Consider the following 23,061-nt stretch of genomic DNA (forward strand, 5'->3'; position numbering starts at 1 on the left):
ACCTACCATGTAAGCAAACAAGCTTTCATTCTTTTGGGGAGAAATCTAATGTTTATTTAAAACTGCCCAAGTTAAGGCACAAATAGGATGTGGGTCAAATGACATTAGGTTAAGGTAGTTCTAGATTTACAAATCTCCCAACCACAAAACACAGACATGGAGCTTCTCCCCATCTTTGGATTAGGATACTGTCACGTACCCCGGACAGTTCTCAATGTATGTACATAACAGCTTCCTCACAAGAAAGGGACACACGCGCACACACACACCTAAAGAAAGGGATAGACACACACACACCCCTACCAAGGTTCTAAAAGAATAAAACAAAATTTATTTTAAAACTTTATTTCTGCAAAGCCAATCAAGAAGTGTTGGAGGGAAAAAGTGTAAAAGTTATTCTTGCATATTTGGGAACAGCAAGCACTTAGTTTGAGAAAACAAGGACTTAAAACAGTTCAATCAAAGGCAGTACCCTGCTACTTGTATTTTAAAACATGATGTTCTTTCTTAAGCAACATTCCTTTCTTCCCTAAAAGCTACAATATGATACAGTACGCAATAGCTCACTTGAAAGTGCTAGAATCAAAGATAGAGAACGCCATATGCCCTCCCACTTCTACTCCCTACTATCCACTGCCTTTGTGGCGCTTGATGAACCAAGCGTTCATGGAGCAGTACATTCAACAGAAACATGTCTCGTACTGTGGGTTTAAGATCCTTGCCCCTCCAGTTCCGATGTTGTGACATCTGACTCTTCATCATTGTAAATATTTTCAGCCTGGAGATAACAACCAAATAAATTCATAGGTAAAACTCCCCATGGTTTTTACAAGATTATCTAAAAATAGCATTTAATAATTCTGCCTATCTAGATTTTAGGATTCATTGGTCAGTGTGTTTCAGTGTTAGTAATTAAATGTGGACATATTTTTAAACTAATTTATTTGGTAGTTTCCTTTCTGTGTTTTCCCCCCAAGGATTTTAATAAGGAAAAGGCAGGCCAGTGTTCTCAAAAATTATCTGCCAGTGTATAATTCCACATATATACCTAGCTGCCCATGCACTACTTATTTCAGTTATTGTTCATAAACAGTGTTTCCCAAAAGCATTTCAAACATCAGTTAGAGGGAGCGATAGCCCTGAAGTTTATGAAAGGGCTGGTTCACAACTCAATGCCTGAGAAACGTCAAGTACTTAGTGCTCATCATCAGAGACCTCAGTATCATGTGAATGCACTGACACTTTCCCCCTGGATCCTTCATGCCTATGACACAGCAGACACTGGACAAAGAGCAGCGATGCCGAGAGCCCAGGTGACAGAGTGCAAGAATCACGTCTACGTCTGTGTGTTTATAGACATGCACAGAGATTTCTCCCAACCTGACAGGTGCGTACTGAACTAAAGACTTGTTAAAATGGAAAAAGGTCTGCAAAGATTGTTTCCTTTCTCTAAATATTTGGTATAACATGCAGCACCTAAATATTTGAAATATTTCTATTACATTATATCATCAGTAAATATCTCCTTTACAAGACAGTCATTCAGGAAAAATTCGTATTTCAGCTCACCATTTGCCATATCTGCATGATGTTGTCCTCAGACACGGAGCAAATGACCCAAGGCTCATTGGGGTTCCAACTAAAATCTGATATCTTGGCGGTGTGTCCTCCATGAATAAACTGTTAATAAGAACAAAGAAATTCTTGGTTTCCTATCTTCTTATGGTCAAAGTTTTTAGACCATCAGTCTTGCAACTAGGGGTCACTGTCCTGCGTTTTGGAGGGAGGGTGGTACAGGCTTAGTAATCTATCCCTCAACCACTTTTTTTTTTTTTTTTTTAAAAGGTATGCTTGGGGGCCAGCCCCGTGGCCGAGTGGTTAAGTTTGCGCCCTTTGCTTCAGTGGCCCAGGGTTTTGCTGGTTCGGATCCTGGGCGCGGACATGTCACCACTCATCAGGCCACACTGTGGCGGTGTCCCACATGCCACAACTAGAGGGACCCACAACTAAAATATACAACTATGTACTAGGGGGGTTTGGGGAGAAAAAGCAAGAAGAAGAAGAAAAAGATTGGCAACTGTTGTTAGCTCAGGTGCCAATCTTTAAAAAAGAGACAAAAAAGATTCAGAAGAAACAATTCTCACAAGGACAATATGAATACACTATTCTGAACTGAGGCACACTTCCTGACAGGAAGTCCGATTTGACTAGTTTGACAGTGAGGCCTCTGTTTTTGCCAACTAGATTACATGCAAGGCGACTATTTTACTTCAGAATTTTATCAGTTCAAAAACGTGAGGTGAGATAAACAGCTTTTCAAAATAGCCTTAAGGGGGACATAAGTGAAAATATTTTAACACCACTGGCCTGGAATATATACAGGAGTCATCAAATCAAAATATTGTTATATTAAAATTATAGTTAGTATCCAGTTTACTACACTTAAATGTCCCTTGATTTCAAGCTCTCTTGTGAAAAGAGTAACATCCTAGTGGATTTTCTTAAGGATCATGAAATTGTTAGAGTCATACAAAGTAATTCTCCTCTCCCTGTGATATCAAAAAATCACTGGAAACCTTGAGAACATTGTGCTAAGACTCAGTCACAAAAGACCACATATTATATGATTCCATTTATATGAAATTTCCAGAATAGGCAAATCTAGAGAGAGACAAAGTAGATTAGTGGTTGCCAGGGGCTGAGGAAAGGAGAAGACTGGAGGGTGATAGCTAAAGACTAAGAAGTTTCTTTTTGACAGGACGAAAATGTTTTCAAATTAACTTGTGGTGATAGTTGTACAACTCCATGAATACGTTAAAAACCACTGACCTGTACACTTTAAATGGGTCAACTGCATGGTATGTGACTTACATCTCAATAGAGATGTTACCAAAGTAAAAACAGCTGGACAAAAACAGCTGGTAGCAACACCTTAGCTAGAAAATACTTAAACTGTGAAGCCCTGCATCACAAAACAGACTTTTCAGGTTACACCACCATTCGGATGCTGTCATCTGTCTAGGGTGGCAGTTTACTGAGAAATACTCCTCTTTAAGCAGCAGTGGCATTACCACTGAACACGCTCCTACATCGGAGTCTCACCACACCTCTGCCACCGTGTGCAGTGCTGCTGGGCATGAACACCCTGGACAAGGAGTACGGGGGGCTCAGATGTCCGCACAACGTGGGATTGAGTGAGCATCTTGTGTGTGTAGGGGTGACCCTCAAGGGCCTTCTTTACCTTTAAAGATGGTGGGCAAAGCACAAGTGTACAAAAAATTAGCACTAGCCTAAGAGCTAAGTACACGTTAGGGAGGGAACAGTGCTTATCTGCCAAAGGAAGGGTGGAGACAGAAGTTGAATTCAGAGTGAGGACAAAGAACCACTGCTAAGTCTGGCAACGCTTCAGGGTGTACAGTGAAGGACTGACAGAGATGGGAAGGATGAGGACGGAGAGAAGGGCTGAGGAGAGGCTAAGATGACTCAATTAGGAACGAGCGGGAGATGGTGGGCTTTGGTGGCATCAACAACACAGACGAAGCATTCATTTTTTGGGGAGGGAACTCAAAAGTCAGGGCATTAAATTTCTTCTATACTGTTAGAAAGTATTGCTAATTGAATATCAATAGCTGCTCCCCCCCAAAAAAACCCCTCACAGATACTACAATTGAGAATCAGTGAGAAAGTACTAGACACTATTTTCCAGGAGCTCGAATTCTTCTCAGTGAAACATTCATAAAAACCTACTTGGCTCTATTTACTATTTTCAATAAATGTCAAAAGCTAATCACAATAACCTCCAAGACCTCCAGTTTGAAATCATCTTCGAGAGCTAGAATTTGAAGTTCTGCCTCATTTTCCAGATACACGGCTCAATCTGCATATGACATTTCATCGTGCATAAGAAAGCCAATAAATACCAGGAGTTCTGGAGGCCCGTCTTCCGCATCTTCTGCTGACTGTTCTTCTCCAATTTTGCTATTAACAAAGAACATAAAGCTTGCATCACTGAAATTCTTGTAGCATGAATGTCTGCAAAACCAGTATCAGCCGAGAAAGCACATCTTAAAACACACACACACTTTAAAAACAACTTGTTTCTGTACTGCTATCAATTAGAGATTTTATATTAATTATTTGGTAGGAGGGTGGGATGTTTACTTTCTGGAAATGGGTAAGAGCTGTTCACAACTACAGCTGAAGAACAGAAATTGTTAATGCTAAATATTAAATTAAAATTCAATATTTTAACCATGGTATTTACTGCATTAGAATTAAAGGTGAAACTGGGAGAAAATATCTGTAAATCATATATCCGACAAGGGGTTAATCTCCAAAAAATATAAAGAACTCATAAAACAACAATGAAAAAACAAACAACCCGATCAAAAAATGGGCAGAGGATATGAACAGACATTTTTCGAAAGAAGATATACAGATGGCCAATAGGCACATGAAAAGATGCTCAACACCACTAATCATCAGGGCAATGAAAATCAAAACTACAATGAGATATCACCTCACACCTGTCAGAATGGCTATAACCAAGACAAAAAATGACAAATGTTGGAGAGGACATGGAGAAAAGGGAACTCTCATATTCTGCTGGTGGCAATGTAAACTGGTGCAGCCACTATAGAAAACAGTAGGGAGATTCCTCAATAATTTAAAAATAGAAATAGCATAAGACCCAGCTATCCCACTACTGGGTATTTATCCAAAAAAACTTGAAATCAACAATTTGAAGAGACTTACGCACCCCTATGCTCATTGCAGCATTACTCACAATAGCCAAGATGTAGAAGCAACCCAAGTGCCCATCGACTGATGACTGGATAAAGAAGATGTGGTATATATACACAATGGAATACTATTCAGCCATAAAAAAAGACAAAATCGTTCCATTTGCAACAACATGGATGGACCCTGAGGGTATTATGTTAAGCGAAATAAGCCAGACAGAGAAAGACAAACACTGCATGATTTCACTCATACGTGGAAGATAAACACACACATGGACAAAGAGAACAGATTAATGGTTACCAGAGGGGAAGGGGGTTGGAGGGTGGGCAAAAGGGGTAACGGGGCACACATATATGCTGAAAGATAAAAATTAGACTGTTGGTGGTGAGCACGATCCACTCTATACAGAAACTGATAAATAATAATGTACACCTGAAATTTCACAATGTTATAAAAACCATTATGACCTCAATAAAAAAAATTAAAAGGTGAAATGTATATAAAGTATCTACAAAAGAACTGATGCCCAGCCCCTACACTTCCCTCTAATCCAAGCCTTTCATTCCAGGAGTAAGATACAGTTACACATCAGTATCACAGATCTGTCTAAAGATATGTCAACAGAACAACTTTAACTACAGAATGTATAAGTCAAGGAAAGGTTAAGTTTCACTTTTTTTCTTCTCTCAAAAATTTCACTTTGTGGAATTTGCCATCAGTCTCAACAGCGAAATCACTCTGAAGTTATACACCAATCTCAGCCCTATCTGCTACCTAGCCCAAAGGCGGACTGCGCTAGTAATAACTACTGAAAAAAGTGATACTTTCCCCCTATAAAACTAATCCAACAAACCAAACACGTGGGACTGCTAGACCCGTCAGGAGTACAACTACCAACACTGGTCATTTTAATCCATAATGTCATCTAGTGTAGTTTTAACAGGAGAGAGTCATGAATGAATTTTAAGAAATTCTACAATGCCTGCAAGTTTAGTATTGGCACCTGTAGAGACAATTCAGTTGCCAGAGCATCAGACTTTCAAACCTTGCTGCACCACTTTGTATAACCACTATATAGTTTTATTTTAGGTTTCTAATTTTAATACTAAAATTGTTTTCAAATAAAATAGAAGAAGATACTTAAATGCCTGCTTTAAAGATTCTCTACATTTTCAAGCATCTATCATGGCTAGGGTTTGTTCCATAAGAACACAGAACATTAGATGTTCAGAAGTTTTACAATACAAGCATTTTATTCTGCAGTGTGTCTGTTCCAGACACTGAAGGATGGGTCTGCTGCCTCTGTAATTAAGGCAGCCTTGGTTTTAATATACTAAAAACTTAGTCCACTTTAAGGCAATACACTTAATAAAGGTAGGAAATAAGTTTTTTTTTTGGTAACTGATTTAAACTTAAGATAAAATCTTATGGATAAGTATATAACTGAGCAACTTTATTAATGGCTCTAAAGGCTCAAATAAAAAAAAGTAAGGGAGTCTGAAATTCTTAAAATGCAACTCTGAAGTCAAGGACACTTAAGAATTGGAAAAAAGTCCTTATACAGTGAGCCCCAGAAGAACACAAGCTCTCTGACACCATGCACTGTGCTCACCCCAGCCCAAGTGAATCCCCAGCACTTCCACAACCCACAGCAGGAGCTCCTGTCTGCAGGATGAATCCATGAAAGCCAAGAAGAGCAAACGGCTGAGAAACTCTGGGAAAGACCAGTCCTGCAGGTGTACTTGAGATCCAAAATGACATGAACAGCCAACATCTTTACCCCTTTCTATATACCAAGAGTGTTTTCAATACACTCATTTGGATGCTAAAACACATACTCCCTGACAAAATTCTTGCCTGAATCTTAACAGAAAAACAAAACTCATATAAAGGAATTTTACAGTCCATTTGCCAATTCACTTCTCTTTTAAAGAACAAAGACCTTTCAGAAAGGTACTTACAAGTTACTTTAATATTAGATTAAACTGGGGTTAGCAAATTGCTCTTCTAGTTTATGAATTATTACATAATCTGCCAAATGAGCATATTTATGCAGTTTCTTGTCACCAGGTTCTAAGTTACCTTAAATCCCACACATTCAGGCGGCGATCAGTACCACTTGAAGCCAGAATAGTTTCATTATGTGGAGACCAGTGGACCTAGCAATACATATTCGAAAATGTAAACAATCACCCGTTTCTAGGTTTGTGGACATTGTTCTACTCCTATCTTGGGTTCTGTATCCTCTCCTTGGCCTACAGCCCTCACCCTCCTTGTCTTATCCTTTCAAGGCTCTTAAATGGCCCGTCTCCCCAGCCTGCCCCCAGGAAGGTCGCACACTCCCCAATACAGAGGAACTCCACTAGGGGGCCCAATAAACTTATTCGGCCCCAGCTATCCAGAAATTTTTAAAATTTTCAATGAGGTGTATCTTAACCTATGTGAATCTCTATTTTAAACCACATACAAGACGTTTTTTCACTCAAGGACCCGCCGTGCTGGCACACCTTCACTGAAGTCCTTGGATCTCACTCTTTAGACAGATCTTGTCTTGCAAGGCTTTTTTCTACTTCTGAACTAACAGTCTCTCAAAAAGCTTCAAGTTATTTCCCACTGTTAACTTATAGAGTAGAAGAGGAGCTTTTAAAAGGAACAATGTCCCATGCCCAATATATAAGAGAACAAAATTTTTCCAAATTTCTCCCTACCAAAAGTTACTAAAACTGGATATAGCAACACCAGAAAACTGTGACGTACCTGAAAAATTTCATCTTTATGAGATTCGAAGGTATGGAGTTTTAATTTTAAATTACGCAGATCCCATAGAGCTACAGTCTGAAGAAAGATAGCAAATGAAAAGGAATTCATTTCTGCACTTTACAGAAGAATTTAAAAATATCTGATTACAAGTGTACAGTGCAGCACAAGTGCACCAAATACGCAGAAACATAGAAACCTTATCCGCAGAGCCAGTTGCGAGAATGAACTCGCTGTAGGGATTGAATGACAGGCAATTGACCTCCGCAGTGTGCGCATCCACCAGGTGGCTTGGCTTGGAGGTGGTATTGGACCTGGTGTCCCATCTGCAACACAAAGGTACAGGCAGACAACACAAGAGGTAGCCACTTGACCCTCCCCCGCTTCTCATGTGCTCACGCGTGTTTCCATGTCAGCACCAACAGGTGACTGAAGGCAGCTCTGCAGCCACGCCCTGATGTAATCATTCTCTGCCCTCATCTTCAACGGAAGTCACCCTGATCCCAATTTTGACATTTACCACTATACCAAGCAGGTTTCTTCATGTTTACATACCTGTTTTCTTTTTAAAATAAAAAATTGTGTTCATATAGCACAGTACCTTTTATGTAAAAAGACCATTATATACGTGTATTCTGTCAATTATACCTCACTAAAACTTTTTTTTTTTAAAGGCCAGGACATAACTTAACAAAAAAGAAATCAAACCACAGGCCACCACAATCACTGATATAACACCCATATAACAAGACTCTGCTGAACTTTCCATCTTACATCATAAGTTTCTGATCATCAGCAACAGATCCAAACAATGACTCGTGCAGCAGGTGCCAGGCCACATCCTCCACAACAGCCGAGTGGCCAGTAAAGATCGCTTTAGCATCCACAATTTTGCCTTCCTTTGGTCCTGCATTTATATCCCACAGACAGACAGTCTAAAGGAGGAAAAAACAAAAGCAGTAAGAGATTGAATTTAAATGCCAACATCTTATTTAAAAAACCTTCATTAAAAACAAAACTAACTATTATAAAAGTTAGAGATAAACATGAGGCAGAGGAAATACAAACAAAAGTGAAGCTTCATAAATAGAAGAGTATAGTATGGGTGTAGCTTCTATGATCTGAGATGTGGAGGGCAAGGAAAATACACTGTAGTGGGGGCAGGGGGAGACCGAGCATGGTGGCAGGCAAGGGACACTCAGGTTAGAATTTCTACCTACATACATTCAGTCAAGTATTTGAAATTCGTCTAGATTGCACAGCACAACACTAAGGGCCCGGCATTCAGTATCTACCAAACAGAAATGCACATTCTAAAAATTCACTGGGTTGGGAACCTGGGGAATAAAATTACAACGTGCCTCTTAAAAACCAAAAGCCTTTGGACAAGCCTCTTACTTCACAGCAGAAACCAGTAGAGACATCAGGAAGTGCAACAGGTGAATGACCTAGAAACCCTACTAGGCTACTTTGAGAGGCCAAAGCTTGAGGCCTGCAGACAGATCACCACAGTGTGCTCCTCGAAACGTCAGCAGAGCCCAAGGACAGGCCACGGGGCCTTCCCCAGGCCTCAAAGATCACACATCAGCAGGTTCTGGGAGTAGAGCCTTCTCTTGATATCCCATTCTTAAGTTTTTACGGAAAAAAAAATCACAAGCTATAGGGCAATGATTCTTATCCAACGGTTTAAAATAAGAGGTAAATCCATTAAGGTATATTTGCACTAATTCCACTGACACTGGTATGGGCTTCATCTCTTTTTAAATCACCTTCTCATCTGAAAGGTTTTCTGTAACAAAGCTACTTCCCAGTAACAAAAGAATAATTCTACATAATATATGTGCCCTTAGTCTCTCTTGATACTTACACACTCAGACGCACAATTTACACGCACTGAAGAAAAAGGGACGTGGGGAACTCCTGCCCTTCTCCCCTGCTCCTCACCTCAGAAGGGTCCCGGAGAGATTAGTAAGATGCTTGGCACATGCGGAGCCTTTGATAAACGTCAGCTATTATTATGACCAGCAACTCCCAGCCTGGCATCTTCAAAAAGTACTAGTAATTAAGTTACTGAGTACAACCCATCCTCCCTGTTTGGGAGACTCTCCCATATCCACCTTGAGAGAAACGGAGGAAAGGTTCCTTTCAGAGAACTAAGGCAGACCCTTGCTTCCTGGCCCCCCTTGCAGCAGGGCTGCAGGAACATGACACAGGCTCCATCGGTCCGAGCAGGACTCTGAATTGTAAACAGGACCAGGGAGAATCTGTTCTGATGGCCGGGGGGTGGGGGGGAGTAACATCCACTTTCCAGAGGTGGCAAGAGTGACGTCCTCAACTGGCCTGATTTGGATAGTAGATCTGACCTCTTCCTTTCTTTTCCGGGCCATTTTCTAGCTATCATGGCAATTCTGTCAGCTACCCTACCCAATGCCCTTCCAATAAATTCCTTTTCTGTTTAAATTAGCCAGAGTCGGTTTTGGTTACCTGCAACTAAAGAAGCTTGACTGGGCCAATTATCTACTTTCAGTATTTCAAAAAGCTTAACAGAAATTGCAATCGACAGAAATACAAAGAAGGTCTGCGATGTGACAGGCCCTGTTCTAGGCATGGGGATATACTAAGAAAGGAGGTAAGGAACCTGCTCTCATGAAGCCAACGTAAAATGCTAACTGTGGCCAAGTTACATAAGCTTTCCAAAGCTCCCGAGGTCTACTCTTGGCTTCTGGTTGGAGTCACACCAGTTTCTGCTTGTGGTACAGGACCCACAAAACAAGGTATAGTGACAGGAATCCTACAAACACTGACCAAGAATAAATTAAAACAAGATCACTTTGCATTTCTGTGGTACTGTTAATGGTTAGAATACTTTATATTAAGGATGCCAAGGCAACTCAATAGGGAAAGATGAGTCTTTCAACAATGGTGCTAGGAAAACTGGACTTCCACGTGCAGAGAACAAAGTTGGACCCCTACTTTACACCATATACAAAAATTAACTCGAAATGGATCAAAGACTCAAATATACGAGCTCAAACTATAAATTCTAACAAAACATTTAAGTGCAAATCTTTGTGATGTTGATTATGTAATGGTTTCTTAGATATGATACCAAAAGCACAAGTGATAAAATAAAAAATATATAAATTGGACTAAAAATTAAAAACATTTGCGCTTCAGAAGACATCAAAAAAGTGAAAAGACTACTCACAGGATGGCAGAAAATTTTTTTGAAATCATATATATGATAAAGGACTTGTATCTAGAAAATACAAAAACTTACAACTCTAAAATCAAAAACAAAATTTAAAAATGGACAAAGGATTTCAATATGTATTTTTCTCCAGAGAAGATATACAAATGGCCAATAAGCACATAAAAAGATGCTCAACATCATTAGTCATCAGGGAAATATAAATCAAAAGCACAACGAGATACCACTTCACACTCACTAGGATGGCTATAATAAAACAGATAGACAATAACAAGCATGGTGAGGACATGGAGAAACTGGAACCCTGGCACACTGCTGCTGGAAACGTGAACTAGTGCAGTCGCTTTGCAAAAGGGGTTTGGCAGTTCTTCAACAAGTTAATCACAGTTACCATATGACCCAGTAATTCCACTCCTAGGTAATTACCCAAGAGAAATGAAGACATATGCCCACCCAAAAACTTGTACCAAAATGTTCACAGCAACATCATTCAAAATAGCCCCTAAATGGAAACAACCCAAATGTCTATTAACTGATGAATAAATTGTGGTATAGCCACATAATGGAGTATTATTCAGCCATAAAAAGAAATGCAACAGACATATGCTTCAACATGGATGAACCTTAAAAACACTGTGCTAAATCAAAGAAGCCAGAGAGAAAAAGCCACATATTATAGGATTCCATTTATATGAAATATCAAGAATAGACAAATCTATAGAGTTCGAAAGTCCTGACTGCCAGGAGCTGGGGCAGGGAGGGAGTGGGGACTGACTGCTTAATGGGTATGGAGTTTCTTTTTGCGACATTTGATGAAAATGTTTTAGAAATAGACAGTGGTAATGATTGCACATCTTTGTGAATATACTAAAACTCATTGAATTGTACACTTACAAAAATGAAAAGTAAACTAAAATGTAATTTATATTAATCAGGCCTCACAAACACTTTATAGAGTTCCCACTACAGAGATCTGCTTTTAAATAATGGACCACCACTATTTTTACCCACCTTCCCTCCATTCTAAGGCTGCTTCAAAAGAGTTTTGTGGAATCCTAAGGTGCCCAAAAGGGCAGTTCAATAACCATTGCTCTAAATCCTGTGAAAATGTTATCACAATCATCATCAGTATTATCTTAGAAACCTTTCATCTATATAGTGCTCCTTTGGGGCAGAAGTGTCCATGACACTGCCTTCAACTCTCAGTGCATGAGTAGATTAGGAAGAACAAGTTTCTCACATGGTCATCAGATGCACTTAGGAGATGTCCACTCAAATTAGAATTCCAGGAAAGACCATAGCCTTCCTTTTGGTGGCCTCTTAGTCTGAGATCAGGATTACATTCTCCACTTGGGTCTAAAGAAAAAAAGAAATACATTAAGTACTAAATGATTCTGTTTACCAGAACTGGTAAGAGCAAATTCTCACTCCTGAGTGAGCCATAACATTTATTATAATGCTTGGAAAAGCACTGCACATCAACAAGGACTTGGTCTGACCCATAGCCGCCTTGAAAAGGTCTTCTCTGTGCTTCATTTCAAATACTCAGTGCAAACCAGGTCTCCTGACCATAAAATGACTGATTCCTTGGCAAAATCTAGTACTGGCTCTAACACAAAAGACTGAAAACTACAGCCATCCCACAAATTTGTGTGGTGACAACCCACCCCACGCCCGGGTCAATTTTTAAAAATATTTTTGTAAGGCAAGAGTTAACACAGCAGATCTGGTTGCTCAGTCCTTGCATGTCTCCAGGGTAGCCTGCAATCATGATTGACCCTTAGCCAACCCCTGGGAATATAACCCTCACAAAATTCTTCATGTCACTGATGATGAAGTTGTGTACGCCTAGAGCAGTGGGGCACCCTGTAGCAGCTTGTCAAGACCTGTAGGATTGTTTAGCAAGAGTCATGATTTATCTGGCTTCACTGCTGGGGTCCTGAGTTTCCTCTACCATGGCTGGTCATAGAGCAGGATGTGCCTGTGTGACCAGACCTCCATAAAAAACCCCAGACCCTGAGACTCAAGCAGGCTTCCCTGGGCAGAGACATTTAGCATGTGTCCCTGTGGTTTGCTGCTAGAGAGAAAATGCACATTCTGTGTGGCCCCAGCGGGGAAGGAATCAGAAGCCTGTGCCTGACCTCTCTGGACTCTGCCTGATATGTATCTTTTTCCTCCTACTTTTGCTCTTATCTTTTGCCATAATAAGTCTTAGCCAGGAGTATAATCTGTCCTGAGGTCCTTCTGTTAAATCACTCAACTGGAGGGTGGTCATGGGACCTCGAAAAATTTTTAAACCTTTAAAAATTATAGAGTATACTGTAGTTTGAGCAACCTCAAAGCAATTATTCCAAATTAAGACAAATGGTCAAGCAATGGCCTGACTTTATTACTACATACCTGGTTTAGCAGGGTGCTTTGTATAATCAAAAACCAGCACGTCAGAGGATGGTGTTTTTGTAGCAATGATGTGAGGATTCTGAGGCATGTAACGAGCTCGGTTCACTTCTCCTTCGTGGTTAATTTTAATTTCACATTCAATTTTTCCTGTTACAGAACCAAAGCCACCAAATTCTAATGTGAGAAGAAAGAAATAAACACATACACTTATGATTAAAATTCACAAGTCACTTAGTTTAATCAACCCAACAGATTTGAACTTGACAATATAACACAAGTTGATCCGAGAGAAACACACACACACAAAAAGAGGTTCACTTGCCACTTGGAATTAATTTATTCTCAAAGCTCATCTTCATTGGAAAATATTGGTAGCTATTTTATACAAGTTAATTCACTTCCGCTTTGGATTTAAAACAATTGAAAATCGGCCTCTTTCAGATGTGAAGATGATAGTTATTCAATAAACTTCAAATAACCACGTAATAAACACATCTCTGTCTTTTAGTTCAAATACAACTCATTTGGAAGTGCTACAGTGAATTAGCATCTTATTTTAGGGTTCATTAAGACAGGGAAGATTTCACGCTCAGGGTATGAATGCCCCTTCAGTCTAAAGTTAGACACATCCTCAAATTGGAAATCCATGCTAACTCACTCCCACCCAACCCCAATCAATACATGTGCTGATTCCACCAGCATACTTGGTTCAACTGCTAGTGGAGTGCCAAAGCTACGAGGGGGCTAACATCTCTATCTGCTGTGCGAATAAGACTACATTGTTAGTTATTAAAAAGGCCTTGGAAAAGTAACAAAGCCACATAAAAAGTCTAATTTCTCAGAAGCAGCAAGATGATAGCAGAAACAATACAAGTAGAGAACATCCAAGCAGATAATAGCAGATAAAAACACCATCTTTGAACGTTTCATAGAAAAAAACCTGAATTAGTTGCTGACACTTAAAAAGTTCAGAGGCTTCACATTATAACTGTTTTATTTCTTCTTGATCTATATTGCTTTTTCTTTGCACATTCCTTTTTAGCTCACCCTGTGCCTCAGGTTAGGGAACACTTAACTCAAATGCCTAACGCAGCCAGGCAGGTAGCAAGTCAAACGGAATGGCCGGTGCCTGGTGAAAACACATGGAAAGCAGTAAACCATTTCTGTTTCCGCCAGCTCCTGCTATGTGGGGATGCTTAATGAACACTGGCTCCCATGGCTTACTATCAGCGTTCAGCCATTCTTCCTTATGGCAAACACAGCTTACTATTTTTGTGTGGCTAAAATTCACATGCCATTCCACACAACTACTCTCACACAACCACATGCAATCACTTCTTGGCCTCCCCTTCGTGTTAGTGGAAGAAATGTGCCTCAGCCTTTCTAAGACCACCCCTCTTGATCCCCTCACCTCCTCCCTCCTGAGACACTGCTCCAAACCTGCCCCGACTTTGATTTTTCAACCTCTCATCCCCACGGACTCCAAGAGCACTTTCTAACCCTTCCGCTACCAAGACGCTCAATTTTCCCAATTCCTTTAGTTAAAACAAACTGAATAGCTCTCTTTTTAAAAAATTGGGATTCCAGTTAAGATTTACTTTGAATATAGGGCTTTGCTCTCTCAAACTCAAAAGTTTGAAAAACCACTATTTTAATGATAACAGTATCCATTAAAAATATCATAACTGAAAATTTAAAAAAAGTGTTAACTGAATTATTCCAGTCGCTTGTTAGAATGTAATACACTGGACAAGTGACTTCAATAACTTAATATATCCATATATTATACACAGAGACTAATTCTTAAGCTGAAAGTCCAATAAGTACATACTTTAGGACCAAAAGCCATTAAAAAGTTTCTGATTACAACAGTATTTACAGAAATAATGCATAAGGTTGTAGGGGAATGGACTGTGAATATGGGAGTGATAAACTGAGTAAATCATTTTGGAAAATAGTTTCATATTATTTTAAGTTGACAATGAATATTCTATATAACTCAGGAGTTCCACTCCACTAGATAAATTCTCCCACATGTGTACAAGGAGACATGGCAAGGATGTTCACTAAGCAGTGTTTGGAAGAGCAAAAAAACCACACAGGTACAATCCAACCGCCCCTTGGTAGAAGGGATAAACTCAGGTTTAATCGCAATGGAATACTTTACAGCAGTGAAAAGAATGACACAGACATCTACACAGTATACAGACACATAAACAATATTGACTGAAAAAAGGAAGCTGCTAAACAACATTAATGTATACTCATTAGTGTATGAATAATAAAAATACAAACAGTTGAAAATGGCACACTAATTTCAGGACAGTGATGAATTCTGGAGAGGCAGGGAGGAATGGGTGGTGGTGAGACTTTAGCTATAATGCAACATTTTATTTTCAATAAGAAAAAAACCTAAAGCAAATACTGGAAAATGTTAAGATCTATTAAAACATTTGGGGCAGTGTGGAAAGCACTAACCCAGCAGGTCTGGTTGCTTAGTCCTCATAGCTCTGAGCGACACTGGGACCATGACTGACCCTTGGCCAACTCCTGGGAACATGGACCTCAGAATGTTCCTCATGTCACTGATGGACTGATGATTTTGTGGTGTACACCCGGAGCAATGGACCATGCTGTACCAGTTTGTCAGGGCTGCTTTGCACAAATATCAAGGTTGACGATACACACCTGGTTTCATTATTGGGGTCCTGAGGTTCAGTTGTCATGGCTGGTTGCCAGCAGGATGTGCCTCCGAAAACAGCCCCCTACAAAAGCTTCAGACCCTGACACTCAAATGGGTTTCCCTGGACAGAGATAGGCTGCATGTGCCCCTGTCATTCACTGCCAGGGAGAAAGCACGTCCTGTGTAGCCTTGGACGAGACTTGTGACAGCCCTCTCTGCAAATCTTTTTCCTGCTGCTTTTGTTCTATATTCTTTACTGTAACAAACTTTAGCCATGAGCATAATTTGCTATCGAGTCTTATGAGTCCTCCTAGCAAAATCACCAAACTTGGGTGGTTGTGAGCATGAGAATACCAAAAGAGAGGAATGCGTGTGTGGGGGGTGGGGGTGGGGGCAGTGGGGCTCAACAGCTTCCATAAAAATCCCACTATTGACTGATTAACTGTTTGCTATATATGCCTCCTGGCTTTTTCCTATGCATACATCAACACATTATTACTTTTACAAAAATGGGTACTATAATCACAAATACCAGTTACTCAATTTACCTTGGAAACCTTTCCATACAAGTGCATACATTATTTATCTCATTCTTTGTGCGTGTATAAAACTTCAGATTTATCTCATTCTTAGTAATTGCTGCACAGTACTTCAAACATAACATAACGTGTTTAACCAATTTCCTATGAACTAACATCAGGGTTGTTAGGTTGATCCTAATTTTTCAATCCTACAAACAATGCTATTGTGAAATCCTTGTGCACATGTGGGTGCATAGTTCTAGGATAAAGTCCTAGAAGTTAAACTGCTGAGCCAAAATATATTAGCATAAAATTTTAATAACATATAATTAGAAAGAGGCATACTCCCTGAAACATCAATACTGGAATATATGGTATACCTACCACCCTTCTCACTGTCACAGTGGGAAGCATCAAACTGAGCATCATCATTCGGAATATGGACACGAGCAACCACGAGATGATTCTGCTCATCAGATGTGTGAGTCCCCAGCACTAGCCAATGAAGGGCATAATCCTTTCCTTCCGGTCTGTTTAGGAAAGAAAATAAGTCACACTAATCCTACAAGAAATTAGTTGCTAACAAATTCAATCCATCACCAATCCCCATACTCATAAATCATGACTTTTCGCCTAAAAAAAACTTCCATTTTAATGCTAGATGTTTCCAATTTCCCACTAAGAGGCAACAAGGTAGAATGGAAAGAATAAAATGTTGAGTTAGCAAAACTGGGTTTAAATCCTGGCTCAAACTAAAATTAGCTATATGCAATTTCTTAAATCACAAGTTTCCTGTGGGCCTCAGTTTCTTCATCTAAAAAATAGGTTATGAGTGCAAATGGCATGATGTGAAAACCGCTTCTTTATGTTTATGGTGCTTAAAATTTATGAAATGGGCATTCTCAATTTTACGGCTGGGGGCGGGGGGAAGGTCTTTGTTACCTTGTTCTATGGAAACTCACTTTGAGGCTGAAAAACCTGCTGATGGCTCTTGGCACCCTGGTCCAAGCAGTGATTTTGCATCTTTATCTATTAACAAGGCTTTTTCATTCATATTATCTAGAATACGAATTTTCATCTGCACTCTATGGTCCCACCTCAGTGAGGAGGACCAAGAAGTAGGGCTCTGAATCCCAACACCAGACAAGTTAGGCTGCTTATCTGTTTCTAAATTTCTGTACAAAGGATTCAGTGGTTTTAAAAAAAGGTTTGGGGGTTACTTCTAGGCATGTAATTTACTAATAACCAAAAAAGATACAAGATGAAATTTTGCCAAGACTTGGCTTAAGGTAAAAAAGAACAATAAATACACATACAACCCCAAGAACAGAATAAGGCAGCCATGGCTAAGCAATAGCAGCTCGTTTGAAAAAAGACATGAGTTTTAGTCTATGTATGTTCAGAGGCCAAGAATATAATGTAGCTATCAAAAAGGGTAATTAATTCCATCTTAGATGAACTTATATGGGGAGAGGTGAGGTAATGTGCATGAGCACTTGCCCACTTTTAACTGGAAAAACCACACTTAGAAAATTAGGTTTTGGCAAGGTACTTTAGGAGGGCTTAGACAAAATGAAACCTTTTCCAGAAATAGTGGCTCAAAATCAAAGGGAACTTAAACATATCTCATGAGAACCATTTGAAAAGAAATAGGAATGCTTAAGAGAAAGGAGGCACCACAGAGCAATGTTAGGGCTAACACAAAAGGAAGGAAGCGACTTACTTTTTATGGGATTAAGCAGAAAAACCAAGACCAACAGGTAAAAGTTACAGGTAAACGTGTCAGTTCGTCACAGGACCTTTCTAAGGAACACAGTCCCAAGATGGACGGAGGATCGGAAAAATTCCTCTTGACTCTCAAATTCAATTATTCCAGTTTCCCCTCACTTGATCATCATAGAAGGATTTTTCTTTTTACTACAAATCCTTTCATCTCCATCATTAAAATACAAGCCTATTTTCCTGAACCAATATTTTCCTCCAATACTGGATGCACCTAAGGCTGCAGAAGCACTCATAAGACCTTGTCCATTTTCTTTTTTTTTTTTCTTCAGATTTTATTTTTTCCTTTTTCTCCCCAAAGCCCCCCGGTGCATAGTTGTATATTCTTTGTTGTGGGTCCTTATAGTTGTGGCATGTGGGACGCTGCCTCAGCGTGGTTTGATGAGCAGTGCCGTGTCCGCGCCCAGGATTCGAACCAACGAAACACTGGGCCGTCTGCAGCAGAGCGCGAGAACTTAACCACTCGGCCACGGGGCCAGCCCCCGACCTCGTCCATTTTCAGTGCCAGAATCCTTTGACCATTTTGACTCCACTGCTAAGAAATTCACCCAACAATCACAGATTATCACAAGGTTATTCTCAGCAGCACTGTCTGAAGCAGCAAAAGACTGAAAACAATCTAAATATCCATCAATAAGGAACTGCTGACATAAATTATGGTATATCCATAAACGCAATTCTATGGAGCCCTTAAAACAAATGATTATATCTAAGTATGCTGATAGGAAAAAGTCTCCAATATAAACTCCTAATTAAAAAGTTAAGTGAGCACCTTACTACCAGAAAAAACGACGGAAGGAAAATATATGTATATACTTCATGCCGGCATGATGGCTAAGAAATTGCAAACAATGACTGACTCCACTCTGGGTAAGGGAACTAGGAGAACTTATTAGAAGACTTATTTTTCACTCTATGCCCTTTTGTACCGTCTGAATTTGAACGATTACAAAGCTTTTTAGATAGAAAGTTAGTCAGTCTAAACATGTTTAAGAAATTATTTAATAGGAGATATGAAACCACGATCTACTAGGTTGGAAAAACAATCTCTTAGAGACACCTAAATAAAAATTTTTAAAAGCCAAATCAATTATCTGGACAATTATCTAACTCAATTTAAGGACAACAGCTCAGAAAGTCCAAGTAATCATTGGGAAACATATTGTATATAGGCAGAAGGCCTTATGAGTTTGAGTACAGTCTAGCTCCTCAAAGAGGCAGGCAGTAAGAATAGCCAACATTTCCACTGTTCTGTATAGTGACAAAACACAATCACAGGCCCTTCATCCCCCAAAGAGAACTCTGCAAAACACCACACAACCGTCCCCAACATCCAAGAATGCAAGCTGGCTGGCATTTTCTTGCATTCCCAGAGCCACTGCACGTCCCACAACCAGATCCCACTTCTTTGTATGCAAAGAACACCATGGAATACATAATTTAGTTAAAGTATTTTCTGTTAGGTTCCCAAGCATTAATACAAAGGCAGTATCTGGGCTGAGAACATAGAACTCTGTTATCTTTAAAATCTTTATGCAAAACACATCATAGGTAACATTTTAAAAAGACTTCAGTAAGCAGCTTTCATTGAAATCCAAACGGAGAAATACAGTGTTATTCCATCCTATCTAACAAATTATTTCTGAAGAGAAGGGCTGGAAAAATCAGCATCAGTCACCACCTACTGTGTACTTACTCTGCGCCAGCACTTTAACATACACCATCTCATTTAATTCCTTCAAACGTACGCAGCCAGTACCATCAGCACCTCCATTTACAGACCAGACAACTCCGTCTGAGAGAGAGACTGACCAACTTGCTCTAATTCACAAAGCTACAAAGCAGGGGGCAGGATTCAAACTCAGGTCTCTAACCTTAAAGCCCCAGCTCTTTCCTTACTGTGACAGTAGGTCAAAAAGACCCAAGAGAATGCAAATTAAGTTGTTGAAGTTTTACATTTGCTTAACAAAAAACCACAAAGAGTAAAACACACAAGACACTCTAAACCAGAATCTGAATACCCTTAAGTATTTGATATTTAAAGCTGTTATAAATATCAATGCTTAGACATTTCCATTATTTAGTTCTTGGCTACTCTTCCCACATCTGTGTATTTACATTGAGATTTCTGGGAACCCAAATGGAAGCCCCATCTGTATGGAAGTCAACGTTCGCATATGGAGAATCTGGCCACTATACGAGTAATTTTATATAAAATTAATTTACTCTTATTTTTATAACTTGTGGCAAAATCCCCTTTCTAGATTAGAGCTTGATTAACCTTCATTAAATTATATGCTCATGATACCCAAATTTAATACACTAGTAAAGTGCATAGCCAAATTCCTACTAGAAAAAGTGCAAGTATACAAGAAAGGTAATCTAGTGCAGGGGATACTTCAACTTTAGGGCCACTCGGTTTGGGTTCAAAAACCCGATCCACCACTTACCAGCTGTGTGATCTTGGACATGTTATTCAGCATCTCAGCCCCATTTTCCACATCGGTAAAACAAGGATGATAAAAAGTAATCATAATACCGTTGTATTAAACCAAATAGCACACAAAACTCTCCATGTGTGTGAGGCTCTGTTCTAAGTGCTCAATAAATGTAATTATACCAGAGAAATTTTAAATATAGCTGAAAAGAATACTCTTATGAAGGCCAACAGTAACCTCAAAGTATTTCATATTGTAAACCAATAACAGCTATTCTTTGGTGAACTGTTACTAAATTCTTTCCCCCTTTGCCAGTTAAAACATATTCATCTTGGTGGCTGATTACATGGGTGTGTTCACTTTGTAAAAATTCATCAAGTCGTACGCTTATGATTTGTGCAATTTTCTGTACATATGCTATTTTCCTATGAAGTTTTAAAGAAATCCATTAGTCTGAGGCCCAAAGAGAGCTGCTCTATATTTAAGCTCAAGAAATGTCCAATATATCTGGTGCTTCCTACAAATATCATTAACCTCACAGATTTCTTCTCCCCTTTTAAAGCCACGCTTATACGTCAGAAATCATCCCATAAAACACTTCAGTTTCAAAAATAAAAATCACCTGCCACCTCATCCAAAGGCTGAATTGATTACATGCTTCTGTTCTATGTATAAAATGCCCAAACTACGAAATTCAGGACAACAGTTAAATTTGTGCAAAATAAAAGTTGCCAGAAACCCTTACTTAGTCACTTCAGGAAGCCACTGAACGGTAAGACTCGGCCACTGAAGAGCATGGGTCATAACCAGGTCATAAAGAAACGGTGTATTCTTCTTCCAGATTTTATATTCTTCATTGATGACACGCTCCTCCACAGTATCTTCAAACACTGAAATTTGGAGAAAGCCCATACGATTAAGTAGCTGAGATGGAGCGAAGGCACAATCTGTACACGGATACTGGAGGTCACCTCGAGATGGCCACACCTAATCTACTCTTTCCCTTTCCCTCTAATTTGGACGCGAACAACTAACTGCTCTTCCAGAACGTGGAGAGAATATTAACACCAAGAAGCTTATTTTTTGCACTTTGAGATCAATACCGCCTGCGTATACAGAATTAGATGATCAATTACACGGATATCGAAATTGTTTCGCCACTGACGGCCGTTCGCACCTGTTCTAAGATAACAACCCGTATGTAGACGGGCACCACGACCCACCCCGGGGAACGAATCCACGTGTAGCAAAAACCCCTCGGCCCGCGCCCTCCATCCCCCACCAAGAGAGGCCTCCGTTCCCCAGAAGCCCGCGTCGGCAGCCATAGGCCAGCGGGTTCCAGAATCCCCCGGACAAGGGCCGCGACCCCGAGGCGGTCGATGCGCGCGCGTGGAAGGAACCGCCGTGCCCGCTTTCCGGCGGCGGCGACTGCCTCTGCCCGGGACCGAAGGCGCGGGAGGGAGCGCCGCGGCCGGAGGGGGGGCCCGGGGGAGAGGTGGAAGGGGGCCCACCTCGCGGCCCCGCGCCCGGCTCCGGAAGTGCTCGGAGCCCTCCGCGCCGCGGCCCCGTCGCGCGTAGGCCCCTCGAGGCGCGCGCCCAGCCTCGCGCCCGGCCCCGCCCCCTGCTCTGCACGCCAATTCGCGCCTTTCGCCGGCGCGTGCCGCGGCCTCGCGCGCCCGCCGCCCCCCGCCGCCCCGGCGTGCGCCGCCCCGCAGGGCCTCTTACTCTCTTTACTCGCCATCTTGCGTCGGGTCGTTCGCCCCTCGCCGCCGCCTCAGACTCCCCTCGCGAGCCAAGAGCAGCCCAACCGCAGGCGCTCCTGCCTTTCCCAGGCGCGTCACACACTTCTAGCTCTCGAAGCCTGAGCTCCGGCTCCCAGCCTGGGTGCTCCCCAGACGCCGCGTCCTTCCCTCCTGCCTCCTCCCCGCTCGCGGGTACCGAGGTCTGAGGCGCTCTTCCCTCTCTCTCTCTCTCCAAACTTGGAACGAGACTTTTCAACCCGCGCCTCTCAGCCCGCCCAGGCAGCTGAGCGCAGGCGCATCCGCCCTGGGAAAAGCAAGAGGCCGTGGAGAGGCGGGCCTGGGAGCCAACGGCTTCGTTGTCTCGACCAATGACGTGCGGCAGGCAGGTTTCACGCGGCGTTCGGAGGCGGGCTTCTGGGGTTGGGCGGGGCGTTCCGCGGCAGGAAGTTGGCGGGGCGCAGGCGCAAGGACTCGCCCAGCGCTCTCAGGGCCGGCCGCGGGGGCGGATGGGGGTGCGCTGGGGGTGGGGCAAATGGGGGCCCGGCGTGCGGGCTGCGCGGGGGCTGCGAGCCTCGCAGAGGCGAGCCTCGGGGGCCGCGGGGCGTGGCTGCTTGCAGAGGCTGTGGCGGTGGGGGTGGGAGGGGGCAGGGAAGCTGCCGCCGCTTAGCCAAGCAAAATCTCAGAGCTAGAAAAGAAAATGGTTTCTAGTCTCGAGAGATTACTGTGCCCGCAGTCTCCCCAGTAATCACGAGCATGCAATTCTGTGCACCTTGAAAGGTCTCCT

At 41.4% G+C, this 23,061-nt stretch overlaps 1 protein-coding gene across 5 annotated transcripts; it reads right to left on the reverse strand.

The window, feature by feature from the left end:
• Nucleotides 1–329: 329 nt before the first annotated feature.
• RBBP7 (RB binding protein 7, chromatin remodeling factor) lies at nucleotides 330–22,761 on the reverse strand. Of its 5 annotated transcripts, none has more exons than XR_011434847.1 (12): nucleotides 22,261–22,761; nucleotides 21,281–21,425; nucleotides 16,700–16,845; nucleotides 13,112–13,285; nucleotides 11,952–12,067; nucleotides 8,275–8,435; nucleotides 7,700–7,826; nucleotides 7,501–7,578; nucleotides 6,826–6,902; nucleotides 3,798–3,978; nucleotides 1,570–1,680; nucleotides 330–778 (listed from the first exon to the last, which is right to left on the reverse strand). XR_011434847.1 is itself a non-coding variant. In XM_023633838.2 (12 exons), the coding sequence occupies exons 1-12, from the start codon at nucleotides 22,274–22,276 to the stop codon at nucleotides 710–712; spliced, it is 1,278 nt and encodes a 425-aa protein (XP_023489606.1). In that variant the 5' UTR covers nucleotides 22,277–22,761; the 3' UTR covers nucleotides 330–709. The 5 variants fall into 5 exon arrangements, 3 of the variants coding, with proteins under 3 accessions (XP_023489606.1, XP_023489608.1, XP_070113798.1); XR_011434848.1 differs by having other exon boundaries at nucleotides 13,112–13,258; nucleotides 22,261–22,640; XM_023633838.2 differs by having other exon boundaries at nucleotides 3,921–3,978.
• Nucleotides 22,762–23,061: the final 300 nt, after the last annotated feature.

This window comes from Equus caballus, chromosome X (genome assembly GCF_041296265.1).
Source record: "Equus caballus isolate H_3958 breed thoroughbred chromosome X, TB-T2T, whole genome shotgun sequence".
NCBI classification, from domain to species: Eukaryota; Metazoa; Chordata; class Mammalia; order Perissodactyla; family Equidae; genus Equus; species Equus caballus.

What these genes read in the sequence shown, in the direction of transcription:
- RBBP7 (XM_023633838.2), bottom strand. An exon ending in ATAAAGATGAAATTTTTCAG is followed by an intron (nt 6,903 to 7,500) that starts GTACGTCACAGT and finishes ATGTATTGCTAG; the next exon opens with GTCCACTGGTCTCCACATAA. An exon ending in CTGAATGTGTGGGATTTAAG is followed by an intron (nt 3,979 to 6,825) that starts GTAACTTAGAAC and finishes CTTTGTTAATAG; the next exon opens with CAAAATTGGAGAAGAACAGT.